The 19,340-nt window shown below is 37.5% G+C and overlaps 1 protein-coding gene across 1 annotated transcript; it reads right to left on the bottom strand.

The window, feature by feature from the left end:
- Positions 1 to 707: 707 nt before the first annotated feature.
- On the bottom strand, positions 708 to 16,252 carry LOC310954967 (RING finger protein 145). Its single transcript, XM_083924669.1, has 11 exons — positions 16,115 to 16,252; positions 14,964 to 15,207; positions 13,663 to 13,771; positions 12,967 to 13,058; positions 12,189 to 12,430; positions 11,218 to 11,393; positions 10,980 to 11,120; positions 8,630 to 8,812; positions 8,326 to 8,473; positions 4,527 to 4,883; positions 708 to 2,653 (listed from the first exon to the last, which is right to left on the bottom strand). The coding sequence occupies exons 2-11, from the start codon at positions 15,130 to 15,132 to the stop codon at positions 1,736 to 1,738; spliced, it is 2,535 nt and encodes an 844-aa protein (XP_083780795.1). The 5' UTR covers positions 15,133 to 15,207; positions 16,115 to 16,252; the 3' UTR covers positions 708 to 1,735.
- Positions 16,253 to 19,340: the final 3,088 nt, after the last annotated feature.

Below are 19,340 nucleotides of genomic sequence, written 5' to 3'. Positions count from 1 at the left end.
ATGACCATTGATCATTATTAACATATTCATATACTTATACTTAATACATTGTAAGGCACATTGAATCTTTCAGCTCAGTTGTATCTGTGAATGACTTCCTTAGTGGCTTCCTTTGCTTATAGCTAGTAAGCCTATCATCAAGGTTATTTATTTATGCCACAAATGCACCTTTGCTCATACAATACAATGTTCATGAATACTTTCAGACATTTTTGAAAAAATAAATAAACGTTGGAAAGACCTCCTGCAGTAACTCTGAGGACATCCTGTTGAAGACAGGGGTAAACACTGTAACTAATAGAAGTTTTCTGGAATTGTATGTTTAAATATGCAAATTATGCATCATCTTATTAAATGTATGCAGATTTACATACATTTCCAGTACAGAAATGTAAACACTGGATAAAGCAAAGGTTCAAAATCCTTGTTTCATTTTGTTGACATATTAGAGTCAAAGGTTCTTATACAGTAGATGGGATCTTTTAATCAATCCAGAAATCAGAACAATAAAATGTTGTAAATATCAGGCTGAGTGATAAATGAATGAACCCCTTTATATATAAAAAAAAATCCTTCAGAATATAGATAGGAATGAAACAAAGTTTAGTATATGTAGGTGCTGCGGGAGGAAAAACGAATTTTGAGAAGCGAGCATTTAGAGATATACTTATTTAATAAAGCCTTGAATGTTTTAGAGAATTGTTTTCAGTGATTTTCTTTTCCGTATACATGTTTATACTTTACTGTAGACGTCTGTGACATAAAAAAGTGATGCAGAATACTTTTTTTTATCTCAGAATCAACATAAAAGACAAAAAAATGCATCTGGACTCTTAGCTTACGGCTACAGAAGTAAAATTCTGTTTAGACTTCATAAATCTGGCACAGAATGTCAGCCTCACTGTGCTCCTGTCATGACTTTATTAATATAGAAATTACATTAAAAATAAACAAAAGGGAAAAAAAGTACGTTCACAGCAGTTATTGAATACTGGGAGACAGGGAACTGATTCATGAATACCAAAGAAAAATGCTGAAGCTTTTCCTTCTGCCATGTTGTTTTCACAATCATGTAATATGAGAACTACCAGGAAACAACCGGAAAAATGAGAATTAAATGCAATTTTATTTCTCTAAGTAAACATCTTTACTTGTAAACTGATAGAATTTGGTAAATATCGATGCAATGGCTTTATAGTTACGGATAATTTCTATGAATTATATATATATTTGTTAACAATTTCTTTACAGTTGTACACTAAAGGCATCATTTCAACCCATAAAACTGTATATAAAGATAAACAATGTGGCTCCCCTTCCTCCAACTGTTTAAAAGTGAAGCCAGTATATCCCAGATATGGATGTTTCACCCGTTTTTTACAGCATGTACTGATTAAAAACAAACGTATAAGAAAAAAAATAACATTTGCGTGATTAGATCTCTATAAAATGACTGAAACCATCTTTGGGAAAACTATGTTTGAGGTGTAACTTAAGTTTTGCCCGTGTCCCATCTGCTAACATGGAGTCCAGCCGTCCATCTTTATATACAGTCTATGTTTTTAATTCAACACAATTTAGTCCCTATATTCAGTCCAGACGCATGTTATTCGCTAAACTGAAGCACATTCATTGCACTGTCTGGTAAAAGACATGTTTCGATTGTTTCACAGAGAGAAGGCAAATGTGTTTCATTCCCTAATATCCCTTCAAGGCACTGATGCAGGGCAGTCAGTCACTGTTGTCTGTGCTCGTCCAAGAGAAGGGGGGCTTCTGAGGAGGACGGCCGGGGGGTCTGTGGGTCAGTTTCAGCCTCTCTGAGCCCGTCCAGGTCCAGGCCTGAACATGTGCCGTTACCATTATGACTTTGGGGGTCGTCTATGCAATTTAAGAGTTCAGAGTTTGCATTACGTGATATGACAGACGTTTGGCTGTCAACAAGGCTCACACCCGACGCCTCAAGAGTGTTGTTTGATTCAGGTGTATCAAGGCTATTCCATGATTTAAGTGTCTCATCACAGCTGCCATGTTTTTTACCATCGCCATGTTTAGGCACTCTATGACAGAAAGTACTGCTGTATTCATGTTCTGCTCCGTTAGAGTCAGACTGGCCCTCCACTGTGTACTCATTAAGAGTTGTTGGGAGCGCAGAGTCCTTGCCACTCTGCTCGCCTTCGTTGTGCATGTAAGGAGAGGTTTTACCCAGCAGCACATTGGAACTAGAATTGCCCCCCGAAGAGCAGCTTGACACTGGGCTGACAAATCCAACAAAGTCTCCACTGGAGCTGAAACGAAGACCTTGGACAGCTTCCCTGTGAGGTTCAGCTGGTTTGTCCTTTCTTCCACAATCTCCATCCTCAAAGCTTTTGGTCTCCTCCTGCTGCTCAGTGGGATCAGGAGTTACAGCATCGCTCTGCATCTCTTGAGACGTTCCGTTGTCCTGGTTCTGATTGCCCTCTTCAGCCAGATCTGGCCCGGAGTCTCTCTGAGCCGGAGCTGCAGGGATGTCGCCTGAAGCCGGGCTCGGACCTGTCGTGGTCGGTCGGACTGTTTGGTGGCACATGGGGCAGGTCTCCTGCACATACAGCCACTTGCGGAGGCAGTTGCCATGGAAGAAATGTCCGCAGTATGTGATCACAGCAGAGCTCATTTCCTGTGAGGGGGAGAGACATAATTAATTGTTGCTAGTCACCCTTATTATTATTATTATTATAATTATTATTATTATTGCTTGTGTCATTTGACACTGCATGAATTAGCCTAGTGGCTATCAGACTTTTCCACTGCTTAGTCATAGCTCCTCTACTCTTACTTGGTTTAAATCAATGCATCTCCAGACCAAGCATAAACCTCTGGGGATGAAAAATAAAGCCAAAAACTGCAGTTCCTCGAATGGCCACCAGAGGCCGGCCCCAAAAGTGTGTGTTAAAATTCCCAATTTCGCAGAAGAAATAAACATGTTTACAGCCAGGTTTGGTCTCTATAGCTAATTTCCCTGTTCATGATAACTGTGTTTTTTGAAACTTTTGAATAACGCACCCATTTAAATTAAATTAAGGCTTAAAGTTAAAAATGTTTAATGAGAAATGTCACAAGATGCTCTGTTGAAACTGAGCAGCTGACACTGGTAACGAAAGCAACAAGTCAGCTTACTTCCAAGTTATGAATACTGTCCGCACCGTGTGTGAATATGTGTGTGTGTGTTTGTGTGTGTGTGTGTGTGTGTGTGTGTGTGTGTGTGTGTGTGTGTGTGTGTGTGTGTGTGTGTGTGTGTGTGTGTGTGTGTGTGTGTGTGTGTGTGTGTGTGTGTGTGCGTGTTCAAAGCCCCGCCCTTGGTGAAATCAGAATCAGAATCAGCTATAACTCAGCCTAAACTCAGAGAACATAGTGTGACCGTAAATTACATCAAAACAATGTAATTTACTGTGTAAAATAATATATTTAACTTTCTTGTTTTTTGGACCATATTCCACCTATGTAATGACAAGATGGAATAAGCGCAGTACAACACCCAAATAGCACCTGTATGTGATCGCCATTTCATAAATTTAAAAATATCCTCTCATCTTGAAAAGCTCAACGACAGGGCTAACATCTCTCTCTACAACTGTTCTCTCTGTTATTATCAAGATGTTCTGTAGCTGCTTCCTTTACAATAAACTTGTCATCATAGTCATGGGTACGGAGGTAAAAACGTCATTAACCGGTTTAAACAAAAAACATGGCTGAAGGCCAAATAATCGTGCCTGGGCAGCGCGAGGAGAGGTGGGGCTTAAGTGGAAAAACAGGAACAACATGCTTTGAGTACGGATAATAGACTTGGTCTATTTAAACAAACCCCTCAAACAACAACAACAACCTCGACTGTCCTCTTGATAACTTATTCTTATGTCAGCTAAGCATCTAAACATGTCAACAACAGCTATGTCAGTTTCCGTTTAGTTGTCCATCTCTGTTTAACTTGGCAAAACAGCGGCAGGCAGCTGTTAGGATAGGCTTTTCAAAATAAACAAGAGCAAGCTGCTTAGTTTTGTCAGATCACAGTTGATGGAGAAACAGAATGTTTCTTTTGTGCTTTTCATTGGAAATAAAAGAAAGAATTACTTGCATCAATGTACACTCCAGTAAAAACACACTTAGGGGAAAAAGTCTTAAATTAGACTGAATGCTTCATAATGTGCCGTAGGAGTCGACTGGATTGATGGAAAAAATGACCCTTTGATAATTTAGTCGGGAACAGTCATCAGTTCAGACAGAGTGAACGACCTAGACAGCGAAAAAACCTTTTAAAAATGTATTTCCATCGACACCTGTTTTTAAAGTACACTTGTCTGTGCTAGTGAATATTAAAGAGAGGTCAGAATTCAAGAATGTTGTGGTTATCTGTGTAAAATGTATATGATCTTATGTTTGACTTGTACGGGGGGGCACTTAACACTACAAACCCCAAAACCCCTGTACACGTGTGCTGTTGCTTGTGGTTTTGTGCGCTGACTGAAGGGACTCTGTGTAGTTTGCAGTCTAACCTGGAAGCAGATGGAACAGACATCGTTGTGTTGCTGCAGCTGTTCAGCCGTCGCTCTGGGTAGGGAGTTGATCTTCTTTGCGGCTTCCTGTCTGAGCAGGAAACTCCTCCATCCGGACTGAGCTCTGAGCCAAACGTTGAAGTAAGAGTGGATGATGATGACAGAGGCGCCCATCCAGCTCCACTCGCCAAACAGCGACTCCCAGGTGCCGTACGCCACCACGCACAGAGCCACCACGAACTCCAGGACCCTGCTGACGGCGTTCACCCAGTAAATGACTTCGTCCAGGCTCTCGATGGGGTCGCTACGGAACAGCTCCACCATGAAGAGAGAGTAGATCAGCATAGTGCCTGTAACCTGGAGCACACACACATCGAGAACATTACAAATAATGTGTGACCTGCAATGTTCAACTGTGCAACTTTCTCTTTAAAGATGTTACATGTCGAATGTTTACGTGATTATAACATCTTTAATATAATTATAATAGCACAGGTTTTTGTCTGTAGGCGGTCATTGCATCAGCCCCGTGTCTTATTTGATAAGACCACTGTGGGGCACCAGAGTCAGGAGTTTTCAAACCCCAGACGCATCAGCACCCTGGTTATTCACTGAGGTCAAAATGAAGGGTTCAGTGTGTGAAGGTTATAAATGAAACATCACTGGATCTTTCACTGATCTTAAACAGACTGCAGGAAAGTTGTTAAGAACAGGAGATGGAATATGTCGAACAAATGGGAGCCTTAGTTAGAAATGAAGGTCTGCGGGACGAGCTGCCAGTCACGGCCGGAAACTAAAATCCATCATCCGGTTAAAATATGTTATTTTGTCATAAAATGGCGGAGACCTAAAAAGTGTATCTATCTTCTGGCACATAGACATAAAGAGTAGACGCCTCATCGAACGTTGGGCCTATTGGCGCTGACGAGCGGTGGGGCCGCCATCTTGGCCCGGTCGCCCGCTCCACTCAGTGTAAGGACAGGACACGGTTCAGCGTATTTTAATATTCACAGTGGGATTAGCAGTAATAGAATATTCTGATATATGTGATGTATGATAGGTGTTTTGCAAACACTATAAATATAAACACAACAATATAAATCATTTATAGAGTATTAATAGGCTATATTTCATACATGAATACATAAATCTCTCTCTCTTTCTCTCTCTCTCTTTCTCTCTCTCTCACACACACACACACACACACACACACACACACACACACACACACACACACACACACACACACACACACACACACACACACACACACACACACACACAAACACACGCATGCACACACACACACACACACCCACAGAGAAAATTAAAATACATATAAATCAAGAGTATCAATACAATTAGGTCAGAGAGAGAGAGAGAGATGACATTTTGGACACATCTAAATACAAGTCAAACAGACACACTTCCATTTAAGGAACTAAAAAACAAAAACAAGAGCCGAACCCTATATGTTAATAAATATTCAGAAATGATCCATGCTCTGCCAGTCGAATAGTCGTGGTAGTGGAGAGGAGAGGGAGGGTCCACATTTGAGCGAGTGTGTGTGGTATACAAATATATATAACATTTTGTTAAATCGATCATTTTCACACTGTTTTGTTCTTGCACAGTTACCAAGTGTAGAGTGTAGCTCTCATTCTAAAAGACAGTGATGTTGGAGGAGTACTTTGTATAGTATCTAAAATGACTGTGTCCTTTGTTTTTAGGCAAGGTCTAATTATGTGGATGTCTTCTTTATTACATATTTTAATGATGTAGTAATTGTATTTAATGTGCAAACAAAAACACGGGGCATAGTTCAGTAATATCCATTTTAAATTATACAAACCATTTAAGATTTTTCCTTAGTTAAATAAATGTATGATTTTTTCTTTTCAGACTGTTTCAACTTCTGTGGTACAACTGAACTAAAAAAGCCTGGACCCATCAGTTCTGGTTCGTCCTGCTTTCAAGTGGAGATGTGGAAAACCAAGTAAAAATGTGTGGAACATTTTGTTCAGCTGTGAGAATATCGGGCAGAGAGTGGAAATACATGTTCACGCTTGCCTTGTAAATCTCTAATTCATTCTTTATAATAAACCCCACATCATGTTGCTCCTGTTTGATGAAACAGTTTAACAGCAAAGGATGTTGATCAGATTCTGTCACTTCTCCTTTGATAGTCTAAACTTTAAAAAAAAAGTGACATGACATGAAAAATTATCTCATAATTCATCTAAATGTCATGTTTAATATTTAAAAAAACAAAACTGAGAATATCTGAGGTGACCTGAGATGAACTGTCTCTGAAGTGTCTTCCTCTCATGAAACCCCAGCACATCCTCTGCTGACCTACTGCTTGAAATGTGCAATCCATTTACACTAGACCAGATGTACGACAACCCCTCTCCTCCCTGCTTCTCCTTTCATATCTACACAGGCTTGCACACACACATCTGGCCGGGGGGTAAATTAACTAACATTCCCACAGAGGCTAATCTCCACGCCTCTACTGTGACAAGATAATAATAATATAATAAGGGACAGCAGCTCCTCTGGCAGCTAAATATTTATCTACCTGCCACAGCCTGAGGGACTCACTATAACATTCAAAAATGCATGGATTTATGTATAATTGTTTAAAATTGTACTGTACCGTACTGATTATGAATTGTAATATTGTAATATTAGATTAGAGCAGGAATACGCTGCACAGTGCTCTGGCATCTTGTTCCTTCTGCTGCTCAACTCATAGGCTCAACGAGTCATTCATAGAACTGATCTGGGAGAAGGACCGATCCAAGATGGCGGCCGCATTTCTCGCGGCCCAACGTTCGATGCGGCATCTACTCTTTATATGTCTATGTTCTGGCAGACAAGCACACTGCCCACGCATGCACAAAGGGGACGCCATTGAGAGGCAAACAACTGACTGTTACCTTGAATAAAATTACAGATTTCTCCTGTTTGAACATGGTTGAAAACATTTGAGATAATGCAAGTACAAAATTCAAAATATATAACATCAGTCTACTTGTTTTTTCAGATTATACCTTAACTAATAATGTCAAATTGATGACAAAATAAAAATGTCAGCAATTCAAAAAACATGTGAATTAAGTAAATTATTTAAAAGCCAAAGTAAATTTATCAATTGTTTTACTAGTCGTAATGGAACTTAAAGTGTAATTTCGTAGCAAAATCTTTTTTAACCACTAATACTGCTCAAAATAACAGCAAACCTCTGCAGCAGCATGAGAAGAGTCCCTATACAGAAAACAAAGCACCAACAACATAGTTAGTGAACCCAGAGTTTATTAAAAGAGTGTTTTAAAGACTTACCTACTGGCCCCTGTACCAGCTCCTCTCATAGTAAAGTCCATTAAAGTCGATTATCAAAGTCAATCCAAAAGGAAGGAGCCCATTGGTGCTTTGTTTATGTGTGTGGACTCTTCTCATGCTACTGCATAGGTTTGGTGTTATTTTGAGCAGTATTAGTGGTTAAAGAAGCTGTTTTAATGCCTTCACCATACTGCCCCGAGCTAATCAGTGTTAGCCACGTCCGGCTGTTAGCTACCGGATTTCTCTGTTAATAGTTGTTACACGAAAAAACTGTCTTGATTGCTTATTTGATGTGTGTTAGTGCTGAAAATGACCATGGGATGATTTTAAGACAGAATTACACTTTAATGTAACCTATTTCAGCAAATTAAGTTTGATTATTTCAATTCATGTGGCACAAAGAGAATTAGCTTCCTTATATTCATCGTTTGAGGAAAGACATTTAAAGCCATACCTGAAGGGAAGTCAGCATGCAGCTAGACACCAGTATAAGCAGCCAGAAGTCCATGTGGAAGAACTGGGAGATTTTATAAGCCATAAACACGGGGAAAATGAGCAGAAGCAGACACATGCTGAGGCCACGGAAGTGTTTCCACATACTCCTAGAAGCACAGAAGAGAGGAAAAGAACAATGCAACAATCCTCAGAGAACGTTTTCAAGCGTTTTGTACTGTCAGCATAGAAAACAATATCTAACTCTGCAAGCATCGCCTGCATCTCGCTAAAATAAATGTTTTTTTTGTTGTTGTTGCTGTTACCTGTTGCGGGACGCACCGAGGGCCAGAATCACTGGATCTGTTATTTCGATCATCGACTGCAGCGTAGAAGTGACCACAATGAAGAGGATGATGCTGAGGAGGAAGGTGCGCTGCAGCACCTGCATGTCCAACAGACCCGTCTGAAGAGCGAGCAGGAGCAGAGTGACGCCCTCAGTGACACCTCTGGGGACAAGGAGGGGACAGTAGGATCACAACGGAGCAGAGCGAACACAGGGGCTTTGACTTTAATCTTCATGTCAACAGTGACGATAAACAAACAACAAACAGAACTCTCTTCATATGAGTCGACAAAGACAAACAGCAACAAAAAAGCCTGCAAACTTTACATCTGTTAAGACAAAAGTCTATATTAGTAATCATTTTCTTTTGTTTGTTTAATACTTAATTGTAGGTAAAGTAAAATAACATAAGTTAAAATATCAATCTGTTTTGTTGAACAGCAACTGGTGTAAAAATAAAGTTTAGGCAGATGTTGAAGGAGAAGAACTTGCCAACATTGTTTTGCTTTCTTCAACATAAATGTTTCATCACATTTGTCTTTATTTAACTAAATGACTACATTTGTTATTATGTTTCATAAATCTCTTAGACTAATTTTAAATCTCTTGTGATTAAAATGTCTGGACAATTTCACAATGAATTAATCACTGGTGTCGTTTTTAAGCACAAATGTTAACAATGTTACCAACATTAACTAATTCAAGTTTCTCAACTGTGAGCTGCTTTTCTTTATCTTATGTGACATTAAATATCTGATATTAAGTATCCATGAGTTTTGTGCTGTGAGGGTCATTGTTCAAAATTTTATGACATTTTATAAACAAATCAATAATCGATGAATCAATAAAATTATCAGAAATAACACATCATTGGTAGGTGCCACCTTAATGTAAGTACAGTTACCAGTAATTCTTTCACAAGACATGTCTGCTGTGACTTGAGCGCCCCCCTGTGGTGACTGACCGCATCAGAAAAAGGCTTTAATCACATAAATATTCTACACAAACTTTAAAAAAACAACATGAAAGAGACGTAAATATACTTAAATCTGCTGTTTGTTTTAAGCAGACACAAGACATTAAAAGAACACACAAATGTCTACGGTGTGACTAGAAAACATCCAATATCGTGATTTAAACAAGTCTTTGTGAATAGTCTATTGGCTGGAGTACATTCCACAGGTGTGCATGAACCCCTGATATATGCACACCTAGATGGGACTCCCAAGTAAACTGCTTATCAGTAGTAGAAGTGTCCACTTATCAGGTATTAATGGACTTTGCGAAGGCGAGCAATAACCCTTACGTATATCATTACTGAGATATGAAATGACATATGTCGTAATCGATGGTTTCAGCCGTATCGTTCAGACCTAATTGTTTATCCGTCTGATCCATAACTTTATAGATTTGGTTCACTCTCAATGCTCTAAAAGTTTTGTTTTCAAGAAAGCAGACAGTTCGAGACTAGCTGATGAACGTCACGGAGAATCTAGCAGCTAAAGAGCCAGAAATTTGCCTCAGGAGTTGGTAGAGAGCTACAAGAGAATGAATACTGTTGCTAATGTTGCTATGTAACTGCTGCGTCTGTAAATAAACTACTGTTAAACTTAAAAGGGGATGACATTTTACTTCGTCGTCGTCGTCGACTCAATGAATTCATTTTAGCATCTGCAAGAGGGGATTGTAAAATTGTAAAAAAAAAACAATTTTATTGGGCAGTCAGTCTTTTTATAGCAGGCAGCACATACTTGAGATCCTTTTCCAAATCTATAAAACAATGGCTGTTCAAAAGTCAGACATGCTGCCATAATCTGGATTAATGTCCTTTACTTTGTCTTTACTTGTAGTTTGTGCATTTATGCTCCTTGTCTGTGTTTAAATGTATTTTAATGTGCTATATGTTACACATTTTTATTTTATGTCTCTGTGCTGCTTTACCAACTGCTTCTATGTGTATGTGTCATGTTTTAACACTTTTGTTGTTTTATTTGTTATGCTTATGTGTTCTTGTATCTACCGTATGTGTTTGTGCTGCATTTTCCTGTATGTTTTTTATTGTTTACAAAAGAGCAAATAAAGACTCAACACACAAAGTGACCGTGAACATGACAAGATGGAGGCACTGAAAGAACAGGCTCGTCTGCAGTTACATCTTACTGCCAAAGAGGCCGCTAGAAACAAGATACCTACATTCTTATGAAGTACAACTTTAATTTGCGTTTTCCCTTCAAAATCAAATTAAATATGTTAATACTGGGGCCAAAGAATTCTGTTACCGCAGGTTTAAATGAATGTGGACCAAAAGGAGTAATTAAACAACGCCTCACCTGTGCATGACGTTCTCGTTCTGAACAGCTGCGTAACCTCCAAGGAAGAACTTGCATAGGTCGAGCAGTACAAGAGCGAGATAGGACACCACGAAGGTCAGACCCAGAAGAGAGTACGGTGTGGCACAACATTCAGAGACACTGTAGGGTTCAATCAGCAAAGAAAACACCACATTATGAACAAAATATGACGTGTGTAATGTCAGGTACAAATCAAATCCACATAATCCCATCACACCTTGTGAGCAGGAAGAACATGATTCCCTGATGGCCTGCTGAGGCGTTGCCAGACATGGCGTCTGAGCCCAGCTGGACGATGAAGAGAACAAACCAGAAGACACTGAAGAGCACTGGGACGGCAAACTGGTTCCACAGAGAGATTCCCACGGCCAGAAGTCTGTAGAGCTCGATCACCTGAGGAACAGGAAACCAGTGACGAGACGAGGAGCGTGAAAAACAGGACAAACAGGGAACAAAAACCATTACAGACCACCAAAACAAAGAGCTGCCTAATTTTAAATAAAAATCTTATGCACATATACACACAAATGTTGTCCAACGTGAAAAAAAAAGTATTTATTTATTTAAAGGACAGTGCATATTGATCAACATTTCTGTAAATGTGCCAGTGTTAGCCAGCAGGCTAATTTTCAACTGCAGTTCTTTGGCAAGATGTTAAAATGAATTAATTCTCAGTAACACAATAAAGCTAAAAATAATCGAAACCCTCTTTTTTACTTTTTTGTTATATTTTTTGTCTTTCTGCTTGTTTGTAATCTTTTTTTTAACCTTGCACAGGTATCCAAGTTGGTATGTAAGTGAAATATGCTGTTAAATGTTTCTGCTTGTTGACAAAATTAATAAAAGTTCAAGTGAGAAAAAAACCTCACAAAAAACAAATCTGCATAAAATTTAACTTGAAAAAACAAAATCTACAATACCTGCATGTAAACTGGGTTTTGATTTATTTATATTTATTTTATATACACAACTAGGTTAGTAAAATAAATTAAATTTCTAAATAAATAGAGTTTTTAAATAAAACACAGAAAATGAATGAACAATCCTGAGAAATGCTGCACTGAAACAGTCAAAATATCTCAATAATTTTGTCGACAGAAGTGCTTTTAATGAATAAAAATGAAAAGTATTTTAAGGACATGAATGCCATTGTGAAAATTATCGAATATAAATAATTTGTAAGAGTACCTCAAGCTGCAGCAGCTCTGAATAGGCAGCCCTTGCGAGGCGATATGGCAAAAAGAGATGTGAGAGGAGGAACACAGCGATTCCCGCTCCGGTCAGTCCCATAGAGAAAGTGTTGAGGGTGAGCAGCGTGGCGTGCTGAGCAGCGCACAGTCTGGCCAGCAGCGGGAGCATGTGAGCAGAGAACAACCACACCTTTCTGGTCTTCATCAGGAAGGCACACAGCGTGCTGAGAATGATCTGACCTGAACAGAAAATACGTCACGACTATCGTAAAGCTTCTGCTGTAACTTAACCGTATGAAATGCATTGCCAAAAGTTGTTTTATAGAAAGATCTCAAGCAAAATAGTCTATAAATATAGAAATCTAAATGAGCCTTGATGCTACGTATTTACCAAAGACTGTAAAATAAAGATCGACGTAGCTTCTGGGTCTAAAAAGTGCAGCCAATGGTGAAGCACCTTAAAGCTGCATTCTCTCTAATGTCCAGCAGGGAGCAACTCCACTGTTCTCCACTCTTCTATACAAGATTGTATTCCCTCCCCCCAACGTCACATACATTCCCTTTTTTGGTAAGAGGAAATGAGGCGTGGTCAAAGTCTGACAAGATGGCGACTCCCGTAGGAGAGTACGATTGGATTAAGTTGAGAGAACGGACTTTGATGGAGATGCTACATCCATTTTTTATACAGTCTATGCATCACAGTAGCTACGTCCATCTCTGTTTTACAGTCTACTCTAAGGTATTTATTTACATAAAAGTTTGGTTTCGGGACTCACTCGTCATTGCAGAGAAAAATCGGTTGAAGGCCAAAGAGTCAAGGTACACTGCTCCTTCATAACCGTACTGCAGCTCATCTCGAACAAAATCCCTGGAAAATAAACAGGAAAAATCAGTTTTATACTTACTCCTTAATGTCTTATAATGTGCTATATGCTGCTTGTTTTTATCTGGCATTAAGAGAACACGCAGCAGCACACATCTGGGGTGGGTGTTAGTTTACGCTGCAATTAGCAAAAGTTAGCTTTATTTTTTAGAGTTAACATTTGTCCTTGACTGTATTATCAGTACTATGTATATGAATAAATACATAAATAAATTAATTGAGCAATACATGAGTAGCTGAACATACATTTGAAAGGAAAATCATACCTGCGGTGGCAGTAAAAGATCAAATTTACACATATATGGAATTATGTTCAGTTTTTGTTAAATGCATTTGTTTATTTCTTATTTTTTATAGAATTTCTCTCAAATAGCAACTAAGCAAGAAGCCTGAAGCATTTAAAGAAGAAAACCACCGGTTCTCACATTACAACACATGATACAGCACTCTAGCTTCTAAAATTAAATATCAGCCTGAAGGAAACTGGATACAAAGAAGGAGCTTTGTCGAAAGGGAAAACTGATCCTGGGACAACAAATCTAGAAAGAGGAGTAGTAGTAGACGTAATAGTAGTAGTGGGACTTCTCACTTGGAAATCTGATGTCCCATGTACAGGAGAAGAGCAGCGAGGATATGGAGGTAGAGCGTCACAATGTGTCTTAGCGGCAGAACCAGCACCACCACGTTTATCAGATGACCTGGAGGCAAATGGAAATGCTCACCTTATGTTTTCTGTGTTTGATGAAGCCAAGAAGGAAGATACTCGTCGATAAAAAGTATAAAAGATATATAAAAAAAAAAGGTGCAGAAGTTGGATTTACATTCAACTATTGTCATCAGGTCTACTATATTTTGCAACCTAGACTTCTCATTATTGATCCCTTTGGGATAGCTCTCGCAAGGAAATTGGATTTCTTACAAAATGCTTAATACAATAAAAATTAAACAAGGAGGTATAAAAAATACAGTATAAGGTAAACAATAAACGCTTAGCTAAATATATAAACTAGAGATAAAAATAAAGTACAAAAAATAAAAAAATTTAATTCACAGAAAATTATATCAAATACGATAAATGTAGAGAACTGTATAGAGGATAAACATGGATATATATATATAGGACTGTGTATGGCATTGTTTTATACAGTGGATCAATTACATTAATGTCTAAAAGCTGCTAATTACACAGCTACACTTAGTACAACAGTTTGTTTTCATGAAGGTTGTGGCTTCAACTAAGGATTATTTGGATTATAGATTAATGTGCAGCGCAGTTTTGTCAATAAAATGACAGAAAATAGTAAATATTAGGGCTGGGCAGTGTTTCAAAATGATCATTTATCAAACATAAATACATTAATTGAGCAATACATGAGTAGCTGAACAATATATTTATCATGTTTGGTGTTATTTTGAGCAGTATTAGTGGTTAAAAAAGCAGGTTAATGACTTTACAGTACTGCCCCGAGCTAATCAGTGTTAGCCACGTCCGGCTGTTAGTGACTCTACTGGATTTCTCTGTGAATAGCTGTTACACGAAACAAACTTTCTCGATGGCTTATTTGATGTAAGTAAGTGTCGAAAAAGACCATGGGATGATTTTGCGCCGGAATTACACTTTAAACAGCATTTCTACCATCAAATGGGCTGCATTTATATAAAAAGCATTTTACAATTTTAGCCAATCATCACAGAGGTGGGCTGCTTTTCTTCTTCTTCTTTTTGGTCAATTGGATGGAAAAAGGTGTGCGACAGACGTAAAATCTCATTGCAGACTTTTAACGGAGATGGTTACGTGGGAATCACCGTCAAATCAACATGAAACAACTCAAACCTGACTGAAAAACAAGGGCACAGCTGCATGTTGTCCTCATCATGTCCATTACTCACCAATGTAGTACATGTTCCAGATGACGTATTTGTATTTGAACAGCATGTCTTCATTTTTGGCCTTGAGGTGCTCCGTCAAACCTTCGATGTCACATTTATACAGCAGGTCCAGCACCAGGATGCTCGGCACCCTGAGGGCAACGTTGGCCAACTCTTCCAGCCGAGGCATCTTCTTTGAAACCAACTTTTATTTGGAGGCTTTGTGTGAGGACAGAGCTCGTTTGGGTCACATGATTCTTGTCATCTGAGAAAAAACAAACAAAACTTCATGTCAGGCATCACGATGGCTTCCTCCATGAGCAACCAGGCCATTATTAAGCAATGAAATCCTCAACATCATTCTTCATTGTACAAATGGTGTCACTGTTGCCATTCATGTGTATTGGGCTTTTAATTCTAGATATCCATAATTATATTTTAGATAATCTAGAATTAACTTTCTGGATATCTGTAATGTAATAATTCTTACTAGGAAAATTGCAGTTGTACATATCCATGATGAGATTTCCATGTATTTTGGATAATCAAAATTAAATTATGGATATCTGGAATTCAAAGTGCATATTCATAAACATTTTCATGTTAATATGCAAGATTATAGCCTGTAGCTCATTTCCATCGTTAGTCCCATTGGCAGGTTGATGTTAATAAACAAGGTAAACACATCACAAGACAATAAATCAATAAGAAAAATAAAAAAACGAACAATAAAATAAGAAAAGTAACAATAAAAGAGTACCATAAACACTGATGCTGCTTATGATAGACTATAAATTGGGGTGTGACAAAAATCTGAAATTAAAATTATGACTAGTAACAACTGTATTGTATTGAATTACATTACAGACATGAAGAATGTTATTAAAGATACCTACAGTGTTCTATATAATTTTCTATATAATCTAAAATTTGAATATCTTGAAATCAAAACCCAGTACACATGAATGGCAAAGGTGACGTCATTTGTACGAGTAAGAATGACGTTGTGGATATCTTTAATTATCATTCAGACCTGTAATAACTTAATTTTGACCATGGTTGATGGTATTATGATATCTTTAATGTTATCACAGATAGCAGCGTGACTGTGTTAAATGTTCAAACCTCTTGCCATAAGCTAGTGAGTACTAAAGTGACAGAAGTGGACTTACTTTGCACGGTGACACACATCACAGCCGAACAGCCATTTGCTAACTAGCTGCTGCTGCTGCTGCCTGCTAGCTTCCACAGCGACCAGCACAAACCCCCCACAGCTTAAAATATCCAACTTTTTATTGAACTTCCGCATGTCACAGGTAGTTACAACCAGCCGCCATGGACTCAATTACATTAAACATCAAAAATTAGACGATAACAGGGCGAGTAAAGAGAATGCAAATGCAATGTTATGATTACTCTCGCTTGCGTGGCCATTTCCCGTGTACACGTCATGGCGAAATGCACCAATCAGAGTCAGGTATTCTCAGTTTCAAAATAAAAGTCATGTTTAAGGATACTATTGCTATTACCACTACCAATACCACCACCAGTACTACTACTACTACTGCTAATAATAACAATTGTAAAATAATAGAAATAATAACAATCATCATAATAATAACAAAATTATAAAATTATTATTATATTTGTTATAAATTAATATTATATGATTATTTTTTATTTATAATAAAAAATAATAAGCATCATCATCATAATAAGAATAAAATATTAATAATAATAATGATAAAAAATATGCATCATCATCATCATCCTAATAATGATACAACTTTATGATTGTATTAAAAATAATAATACAAATAATAATAAGAATCATCATCATAATAACAAAAATGAATAATAATACATAGAATAAAAATAATAGTCATCATTATCATAATAATACAAATACTAATAGTACTACTAATAACAATAATCAAAATAATAATAATAATAATGCATTTTAAACTGCTCTTTTTTAGCAACATGTTGCTGTTAAATTATATATAATTTTATATATGTTATAGTTTATTTTTCATATTTTTCTGGTATTTTTTTTATCTATTTATGTTTTTGAGTGCAGTACTTTTCTTAATGTTTATTTCTTTTTAGTTATTGTGCGCAATAAACACTGAGGCAAATTCCTTGTGTGAAAATGTACGTAAAAAAACTTTTCACAGTCACTTTATATACATCTACTTATTGTTTTACTAACTGTCCACATCTGTATTCCATACTGTATTTACTAATTAACATTTACTACATTCCTGTTTACATTATAGTTCAGTACAGTTGCTCAGCTTTGTCGTTCCTGTTTTGTAGCTTTAGATTAGATCTATTTCTGTGCATGTACATCGAAAGCAACAAAAAGTCAGAGTCATAGTCGTTAATTTACTTTCCATTAAAGCTGATTCTGATCCAGTTCATCCACATCACTTCTGTAGTTACTGTACACCCGTCTTCCACAAAAAATAAAAAAATTTATATATGTTTTATGTTGTCTTTTAAACTTCTTCTAAGTAATTGTATGACAAAAATAACGTGAAACCTTCTTAGATGCCATTTTTGTATATAAGATGAAGACATTTCAATTAAAAGTAGAAATGTGAATTTGCAAAAACAAATAAAGGCTGTTTTTAAAATGAATGATCCAACAGCATTTTGATTGATATTCCCTAGTGGAATTGTTTAACAGTAAACAAACATGTTTACATAAACGATTAATTTTCTCTTTGTGATTTTTAGATTTTAGACGAATAAAGAAGAGGGAATACTGAAGCATAATCAAAATGCTCCATCCTTCAGTCAGCAGGAACAACAGCTACATACCTTATTACGATGTTTGTTTTTGACATTTGGAGTGTATCTCTGTGTGCATTCATCTTTCCTACCATCATCCATCTGTTGTCTGATTTCTCTCCGTCCTCACTGCACACCTGCTGTCTGCACAGTTAAATTCCCAGAGCAACAGTTTCTCTCGTGACTGGCTCTTTATGACCGTGACATTTGGCTACAAAGTGCAGATGTACTTTTATCAAGGCATTTTCTTAGAGGAAGAGATGACTGATATAAAGAAAGTACATTTCCTGACTGCGTGGGTGAGAAGTTGCCTGACTCTCTTCTTTGGTATCGGCATGTCGAAAGGAAGCAGTTTCTCTTATAGTTTATATTTGAGTCTACAAAGACATCATCACCTTAAGTCACTATTTTACACTCAAGACATTCTCATCACACCTTCGTTTTGCAGTTACACTTCAAATATATGTGTCTTTTTTAAAAACTTCATGATGTGAAACACCTTGAGTTGCCTCTGGGTATGAAATGTGTAACAAAATCTGCACAAACAAACATGTATTTTCCTCCTACGAGAGCTATAACCTCGGAGGTTAACAAACTAAATAGGAGCATAAGTGTGCAACATTATGAGTTGTTTACACTCTGTTTAATGTGGTGATGCGTTTTATATTTCGTCACCTCATCCTGTCACACTGCACCCAAGTGGCACCTTTCTCTGCCACTTTGATTTTTTAGGTATAATTACTGACATTAAACTGGTTTTGAGTAGCAGTTTGAAGCATTTCCAGTGAACCTCATGGCAGGGGATTAACACAGAGTTGCACAGGAGACTCTGTGCTGAAGAGAAGATCATTAAAATGCTCTGAGAGAGGATGACAGCTGAGCCAAACCTGGAAACACAAACAAAGACAGCCTCACTGTATAGACTGTTTGTGTTTACATGCATAGAAACCATCTGTGAACACGTCATATGAAGCTTAAGAGAGTAAACTCCTTGTTTCTCATAATGCCTTCTTGCATTACCACATTATTCATTTTACCAGATGCTGACAGCTAAAGTGAGTAAAAGCTAATTTAAGCTCACGACAGTACAACTCAAACACAACACAGATGTGATGGTTTGCTGACAAACGATAAATATGTGGTTTGGATGGAGGTAGACAAACAGGGGTGATGTGTTTCCTGTTTAAAAATAATCTGTGCTTTTTAGTTTGGCGGACAATGTTGAGTCAGGGAGGTGGAGGAGGACGATGTGAATCATAGAAAAGATAAAAGATTGGCAGCTGAAGTGACAAAGTTAGAGTGAAATAAATACATGTGCGGGAAACTTGGTTTTAAAAGCCAGGAGAAATTTCAGACTAATAATCAATGAGTCACATTACTCTGAAAACCAGGACAAATAGATTAGGTTTTATGGTGATTTATGTGTCTTTTGTCCAAACATGTGGTGCTACCAGACCCTGAAGTCATCATCTAACTAAGAATAAACTCTGCACAAAGACAAAAACTATTTCTCAACTATAAGAAATTAATGTAACACTTCAATGATTAAAATAAAGCAGCACTGTGGAGTCACTGAAACAAAGTTTATCTGTGGAAACTAGT

The sequence above is a fragment of the Echiichthys vipera genome (genome assembly GCF_963691815.1).
Source record: "Echiichthys vipera genome assembly, chromosome: 12".
NCBI lineage: Eukaryota > Metazoa > Chordata > Actinopteri > Perciformes > Trachinidae > Echiichthys > Echiichthys vipera.
This window is presented reverse-complemented; position numbering and strand designations above follow the sequence as displayed.

What these genes read in the sequence shown, in the direction of transcription:
- LOC310954967 (XM_083924669.1), bottom strand. Translation starts at nt 15,132, where the DNA reads ATGCCTCGGCTGGAAGAGTTGGCCAACGTTGCCCTCAGGGTGCCGAGC. An exon ending in ATTTTTCTCTGCAATGACGA is followed by an intron (nt 12,431 to 12,966) that starts GTGAGTCCCGAA and finishes TTTTCTGTTCAG; the next exon opens with GTCAGATCATTCTCAGCACG. An exon ending in CTCGGTGCGTCCCGCAACAG is followed by an intron (nt 8,474 to 8,629) that starts GTAACAGCAACA and finishes CTGTGCTTCTAG; the next exon opens with GAGTATGTGGAAACACTTCC.